We start from the raw sequence: 7,883 nt of genomic DNA, 5'->3' as shown, positions 1-7,883 counted from the left end.
TACATCTCTGGAAGGATAATGTGATAGGCCAATTTGGATTGAGAAGGCGGGGTGTTAAAATGTGTATATAGGTGGATTTCAGGGTTTAGACAGGTTAGATGGATGGGTTGCCATTTTGGAAGATGCTACTTTGTGTAACAACTACACTGTATTCCCCAACAGTGCTATAAACTCAATACAATTGCAGAGCTGTCCAAACAGTTGGTGGCGGTAATGCACCAAGTTGGTATGCCAACTGCCATTAAATTTAAAGAAGAAGAAGAACATCAGCCTGCAAACCGTTCCGTAGCCTCAGACTCTGCACAAAAGGTAAGAACGCGCTTGTAGGCTACTTTGTTTATTTATTTGTTTATTGTCTTCCAGCGGCCAGACCTCAGCTAAAGCGTAAGCTATGTGACAGAGACCTTTTGCGGGATATGTTTTTGCGAGTTAACTAAAGTTCGTTGTCTCAGCTGTCAGCCAGCTAGCCTTTTGCGCTACTTTAGTGCAAAACAGGACAGACAAATCGTATGGTTTTAGCACTACCAAATATCTTTTATCGTCCGTTTCTGGCGTTAAGTCTACTACTATGGCCGCGAAAGTTATAGCCAGCCAGACACCGAAGCAATGTTTTATAACTTGGGCCTATGATAGGAAGCCAAGTTGTATCCAAACTTGCTGACAATAGCCTAGCCTAGCATGATCACTGTCAATGTCTGACTCTGATAGGCATGCCTATGGAAGAGTCTGACTTTAAAGGGAAATAATAGTGATCATAATAATTCCCCACTTAGGACCAGATGGCTCTGTGACATGGTTTCAGTTCTGTGCAAGGAACCCCTATCACGCCGTGGTAAGTGATACTTTACTTGTCCTCCATTATAGTGTCACAATGTGTAGCCTAGCCCATATTAATATAATTTATAGTGATCTTTTGTAACCATTTATTTACCAATGAGAATAGCCTACAATATAGCCTAATCATACCCCTTTGCATCTCTCCACAGGAATATACAAGGCTAGGGTTGAGTGATGTTTTTATTTCAAATAAGGGATGACACTTTAGACTTAGTTTATGTGGCATTTTCAAAATGGGTTGGCTATGCAGATTATGTGACGCCTCTTCCAAGACACAGGCTCAGTTACTTTGCCATTATCGGTTACATCACAGTCAGTTTTCGAGCGTCAGCCCATTACCATGCATACACCACTCCTGCATTTGCACATTCCAGTGTATTAATGCACTGAAAATTCATCTCTCACGATTTTATAGAAAGACAGAGCAGGAGGTTGCATATCAGGAGCGTGAAGGAGTTAATCTTGTGTTTACATGTCGCCTATGTAATTTAAAAAAAACTTTTTCAGAGAGAACATTATTTGCCCATTTAAGAGGCCATTTGAGAACCAATGAAATGGTAACATGTCCTTACAAAGGCTGTGGTTATAGGACTAATGTGTATTCTTCATTCAATGCACACAAGAGTAGAGCACATTGGCATGAGGTTAATGTACAGTTTGATGATGTGGCCCATGCAGATGATGAGAGTTCTCAGGGTCAACATGGTGCAGAGCCAGTTGATGAGGGCCCTTCCCAATCTGATTTGGATGTTGACGATAGTCAGTGTGATAGTAGACAGTTGAAAGATCAGCTGCATAATAATTTAACCACTGTATTTTTGAAAATGCAAGCTATACTGCATGTGTCAGAGATGGCCACACAGGAAATAGTGGACCAATTTCGGAGAGATTTTTTTCTTATCCAGACCTCTTCTCAGGCAGGTAATTGGAGATGTACTGCAAAGACATAGCAGTAATGTAAGTGATTCTGCTCTTGAAGAAGTAGTGAAGGTTGTCATGGACAATAATGTGTTTGTCAGTGCTTCAGCTAAAGGAGCACAATTGTCTTCTTCTAAGCGGAGGAAAAGTTGTTTTGAGAATAACTACCCCGTTGTTATGCCTCAACAGTATATCATACAACCTGATCATACAGCTGTGTATGTTCCTGTGCTTCATATGATGCAGGCTCTGTTTAAACACACTGATGTTCTGGACAAAATTCAAGAAGCAAATAGCTCTAGCTGTGATCATTACAGCAGCCATAGAGATGGGTCTTACTTTCAAGAGAACACCTTTCTATCAATGCCAGGGGACCTTAAAATACCTGTCTTGCTATACATTGATGACTTAGAAATCGCCAACCCACTAGGTACTTCTAGGAAAATTCACAAACTTTGTGCAGTTTACTGGGTTTTTGCCGATCTACCAGCCAAATATCGATCAGCTCTACATGTGATACAGCTTGCAGTCCTGTGCAAAGTATCTGATGTCGAGAGTTATGGCTATGATCGAGTACTTGGTCCGCTAATTAAAGATATTTGGATATTAGAAGAGGATGGTGTGTTCATAGAGGCTCTTGGGAAATGTGTTAAAGGCACTGTTCTCTGTGTTGCTGCTGATAACCTGGCTGCACATGCACTTGCAGGCTTTGTCAAGTCCTTCAAAGCGGGGCATGTATGTAGGTGGTGTGTGGCCACAACAAATCTGATTCAGAGTCATGAGGTGGCAGATGGGACTTTCAATATAAGAACCATGACTAGCCATGACTTGAATGTCCAAAATGTGTTGTGTGGTGACGGCACACCTGAGTGTGGGGTGAAGGCAGATTGTGTCTTTCGACAAAGACTTAGACATTTTCACCCCATCACAGGTTTCCCACCAGACATTCTTCATGACCTCCTTGAGGGCATTGTGCCAGTGGAGTTGGCATTATGCTTGCAGGAGATGATTCGCCTCAAGTATTTTACACTTGACTTTTTAAACACAAAAATACGCACATTCCCGTACAAAGGCACTGACAAGTCTGACAAACCAAAACCGATACCAAAGACTTTCATGGCAAAAAAGACTATCGGTGGCAATGCACATGAAAATGCTGCTTTGATTCGCCTTCTGCCCTTCCTTATTGGAAGTCTAGTACCAGAGGGTGATTATGCCTGGGAGGTGTTAATGGATTTGAAAGACATTGTAGAATTGTCCCTGTCCCCTACATTCACAGAAGGAACTATTTGCTACTTACAGAGCAAAATCACTGATCACAGACAGGTTCTCAGTGAGGTCTTTCCACAGTTTACTCTCAAGCCCAAGCACCATTACATTGAACACTATCCTGAACTCATCAGACGTTTCGGACCACTTGTCAACCTGTGGACAATGAGATTTGAGGGAAAACATCGCTTTTTTAAGCGGGTTGTTCATGATGCTCAAAACTTTAAAAATGTTCTCTTGACACTCGCAAGGAGACATCAGTACATGATGGCCTACCACCTCAGTTCTCCATCCTTTTTCAAACCATATCAACACACTTCAGTCTTTTCCACTGTATTGGTTTCTCAATTACCTGAAGTTGCCAAGCAGTTTGTGACTGAAAGGACTGACAGGCCTACAGTTGACAGCACACAACAGATCATAATTGATGGCACTGCTTTCTGCACTGGGTCATATGTTTCAGTTGGCTTTGAAGCAGGACTGCCTCAGTTTTGTAAGATTGACACAATTATTTTGATCCACAGTGATGTTGTCTTCATTTGCAGGCAGCAGAAGTCAGATTATGTTGAACACTTAAGGGCATATGAGTTATGGCCAGGTAACATCTCTGTGCACACTGTCAATGATTTCAATGACTCACATACTCTTTCTGCATACAATATTTCAGGAAGATTGTTCTTGACACCGAGGAGATTTATCTTGCGTTGACAGACACGCCTAAGCACACCTAAGCAAGAGCAAAGGTACTGCATTTTGCACATAACATAATACTCATGTTTTGGTAATTGAGAATTACAAATTAATTTTACTTTTTATTTTATTTTTTTAGATGGCACAACCCCCTGGTTTGTTGCTAAGGGTCTATATTAATGCAGACACAGCTCACAAGGTCATCTTACCAACCAGACCATCCACATTAGATGAACTGATATCATTTATGCAAGAGAGGTTTCACTTAGAAGGCCATTTTACTCTTCAATATGAAGACCCTGACTTTGATGGAGAACTCTGCGTCTTGACAGAGATGTCAGAGTTGCCCTCAAAGGCCGTGGTCAGGATAATAAGACCAGACTCAAATTCAAATGACTCCCCTCCCACAGAATTCACTACCCAGACCCAGGAACGCACTCAGAGACGGCCCAATGAGTTCCCAGTTCCAACATTTTCTTATGATGTGGAACACATACTTGAGGCAGGTAACACTGCATATAATGCCACACAAACACCCATAAAACTCACAAAAGGGCAGAAACATAATGTTTTAGAAAAAATGGCTGAGGTCATTTTTAGTTTCAATGCCTATGCCGGTGAACACGAATTGGCAAAAGCTGCAGAGGCATTAGTGCGCAAACACCCTTGCCTAAAACAGCGTGGGAGTGATTGTGGTTGGTTGGCTTGGCAGACCAGCTTATTTTTTAAAATGGGTAACTACCGTCACAAGTTGAGTAGAGCTGGGTGTCTAGAGGTAGCAGTTAACTCAGGCAAAAGAAGCCAGTCTAACCCTGATGGAGCAGCATCCCATGCAAACATAAAAAAAGCTTGCAGAGCTGAGCTAAATTACTTGCCAAACTTCCCCAAAGGAGAAAATGCCACTAGTTCTGAACAGTTCAGACTGCAGCTTCTTGAAGAAATTTCAAGGGCCGAGACAGATCCAGTTTTAATTGATAGGCTTATGAACACTACCTTTGCACTGCGCAGAAAGCACATTATTGTGGACAACCCGTCACAACCTGTGAGTGAAGTCCTGGAAAATTGGCCTTCTCTTCGAATGGAGTCACAAGTAATTTGAAGTTATTTACATATTATATGTGGTTTGCTTAATTGGGGGCCTAGCAGCAAAGCTGGGAATACACTCACTGTGTTTTTATGTATTCTACTTCTTATTATTATTCATCTCTTCACTGCACTTGAAGTCTGTGGTAATTCATATGACCATATAGTTAGACAACCGTAAGTTGCACTCTAATGGGGAGCTACCTTAACTATCACATTTTCACCAATCATATGACTGACCCCACTGATGGGTCAGTCATATGATTAATTTCACCAAATTGCCTTTTTGCCACTGAAGGGCTTTAGTGCCCCAATAGGTAAAATTTGGCTTTTCACCCATGCGCTATCTTTTTAACCGAGTATCAAATCTTAACGGTTGTATCAGCGATTGCAGGCCCAAAAAATAATCACATTTATCTAATCTTCCTCACGATCCGCTAGCTGCCCCATAAGCAAGCCATCAAAAAAACGCTTCTCTATAGGCAGCCTAGGCTCCCAGATCTGTACGCAAAAACAATTGGTGCTACCAACCGCTCAAAACCCAAATAAATAGTGTTCCAACCAATCACCGAAAGGGAGTGGGTGTTGTGTGGTTTAGCGCTCATATGCATGGCTGCACGCAAAGTCTGAACTGAAGGAGGGCAGCGTTTTTTCATGATGCACGAAACACGTAAAAGAGGGAAGAGCTAGCTTGGTTTGTTTGCAATCTCGCTTCAAACACCCAACAGAAGTGACTTCACCCACAATCGCTGATACAACCTTTAAAAAACGAGACACTGTTGGGATTATTGACCCCCTATTTTTGCCATAATGGATTGAAAGTGAAACAAATGTTTCAGCATTTGCATAATGTTTCTGTTGTTAAAGCAACACTAAAGAGTTTTTTGTAACTTAAAATAATGTTTCCAAAATAATTTCAGTGGTTCATCAACTCATAACAGGGTGAACGGCACTTCTGCATTTGCTTTGCGGCCCTCTATCGGCTATAACCGCACTATGTAAATTTACCAGATTGGGTAGATCTGTAGTTCGAGGGAATGAGCTATAAGAAACTACTAATTTGATTATTTGCTTCGATGTCACAATACATCATACTTTCATAAAATCATGTAACATACTCTACCCTATCTGTGGACATTGTTATTTGCAAAGTAGGTGCTGGATAAACAAATAAAAGTGCTTTAATGTTGCTTTAAAGAAACAGACTTATCCTCACTAAAGATACCTGTAGCAGTTTCCGTCATCAAAATCGGACATGCTCTACAGCCAATAATATTTAGCAGTGTAGTCACCCCTCAGGAAGTGGTCTAACACACACCCAGTTGTGAGGAAGTACAACGATTTTAGCATAATTTGACCTATGGGTAATGATGCCATGCTGCAGCAATATATAACTTAATGTCATTGTGACCAATTCTTTTTTGCATTTTCAGATTTGTGCAGAATTCCATCGAATAACAAATATAAATTTAAAGAGTACATTTTATTCTGCATTTGATAAGTACATGCCACGGCTAATGACGATGTACCGTGAGAAAGCGGCCCGCACTGGCAAAACTTCTGAATTGCTAAGAAACATCTTCAAGACCTATGATCTCCTCGTCTGTAACATTTCCTACCTCATGACAATTTGTACTATAGTATTATTTAATATATGCATATGATTAATATTCTGCTTATTCTGCAATTTTGTCTTCCCATTACCCACAATCCCTCTGTCTTCTAGGAAGACGTCGATGTTAACAGCAGACGCACAATTGCACTGCAGGCACTTCCCATCTTCCTGCGTGAAGATGCTGCTGGATTTTTTAAGACCTGGAATGTAAGTTTATGATTCAACTGTGTGTACTCTTTTACTCTTTCTTGTTCTTACTTTGTGTTCTCTATATTTTATTTCATATCTCTCTTTTTCTATTTAACTCTCTCTTACTTTGTGTTCTCTATATATCTCTCTTTTTCTATTTAACTCTCTCTTACTTTGTGTTCTCTATATATCTCTCTTTTTCTATTTAACCCTCTGTCTGAAAAGACAACAACCACAACCATCTTCCTAGCCACCAGAAAAGCTATTAAATCATACTGTACTACAGTAATTCTCCAAGAATGTCATATTTGGGAATTTTACCTGAACTTTTCATTCACTGGTATTTCATATTAAATACACATGTAGTGTTTTTCATTGACTGCTCTACTCATTAACTAATTACTGTCATGTTCTTCAGGCAGAAGACATTGACCTGCCAGACCTCTCGGATACAACTCTAGGTGTTCTCACTGTCTCGAATGATACAGTCTCCCTTGTGAAGTTTGGTCCTGCAATACATTCTATAGTTCTTGAGGGAGATATTGTGGTACGTGATATAGCACAGTTGACAGAGGCATTCATTTTGCTTTTTGGCTTGATTTATGCACTACATCTACAGTATCCAAAGAAATTGACATATACATTCAATTTTATTCAGAAAGTTGTAATGAGTTTGGATGACCTGAAGCGGTTACCTCCAAGACTGCTTAGCCTTAAAAATGATCTGATGATGGATGAGTAAGCAGTGTGCTTAAAATATGTCGTTGTTACTACCAGCATGGTGATACTCAAGCAACCATTTTGTTTTTGTTTTTTGTTTTTGCTTTTTTATTTATGTTGGCCTATTATTGTTGGCCTATTATTTTTGGATCGGCCTATTATGTTGGCCTGTTTTTTGTTTTTGAGTATTAATACCTTTATTGAAAATGTGGTTGTTATTTATTTTATTTTCTGTATTAACCCCATTGCTGGGGACATTGTTCTGAATTCTAATGGAATTCATAAATAAATGGAATCTGCAGTAAAATTGTCTTTTGAATAGTTTTTTATTTGAATCATACAAATAAAATATATTTGATTTTGAGAAAAATAGCTAACATACAGTCAATAAAATGTGTTTCAATACAGTTAAATCAACTTAAAAATATAAGAGGCTGAATTGACAATGTTTAGGTCTGAGAAACTGAATGAGTCATGGTGATAACATGAATATACTAGAAACGTTCAACTTCTGAAGAAGTTGAAGAAGGCGCCCGCCTGGTGGTGCACGTAACCGTCAAAG

The 7,883-nt window shown here is 39.9% G+C and overlaps 1 protein-coding gene across 7 annotated transcripts; it reads left to right on the top strand.

Moving 5' to 3' along the window:
* Positions 1-199: 199 nt before the first annotated feature.
* On the top strand, positions 200-7,633 carry LOC118559659. Of its 7 annotated transcripts, XR_004928950.1 has the most exons (7): positions 200-309; positions 774-832; positions 3,692-3,767; positions 3,854-4,804; positions 6,231-6,398; positions 6,524-6,619; positions 7,020-7,633. XR_004928950.1 is itself a non-coding variant. In XM_036130308.1 (6 exons), exons 4-6 carry the CDS (start codon positions 3,854-3,856, stop codon positions 7,341-7,343), a joined length of 1,371 nt encoding a protein of 456 aa, XP_035986201.1. In that variant the 5' UTR covers positions 204-309; positions 774-832; positions 3,692-3,767; the 3' UTR covers positions 7,344-7,633. The 7 variants fall into 7 exon arrangements, 1 of the variants encoding a protein (XP_035986201.1); XR_004928947.1 differs by having other exon boundaries at positions 4,125-4,804; positions 6,231-6,619; XR_004928946.1 differs by having other exon boundaries at positions 6,231-6,619.
* Positions 7,634-7,883: the final 250 nt, after the last annotated feature.

The sequence above is a fragment of the Fundulus heteroclitus genome, unplaced genomic scaffold (genome assembly GCF_011125445.2).
Source record: "Fundulus heteroclitus isolate FHET01 unplaced genomic scaffold, MU-UCD_Fhet_4.1 scaffold_332, whole genome shotgun sequence".
Taxonomy (NCBI): domain Eukaryota; kingdom Metazoa; phylum Chordata; class Actinopteri; order Cyprinodontiformes; family Fundulidae; genus Fundulus; species Fundulus heteroclitus.
Note: the sequence above shows the minus strand (reverse complement) of the source record. Positions and strands in the feature narration are given on the sequence as shown.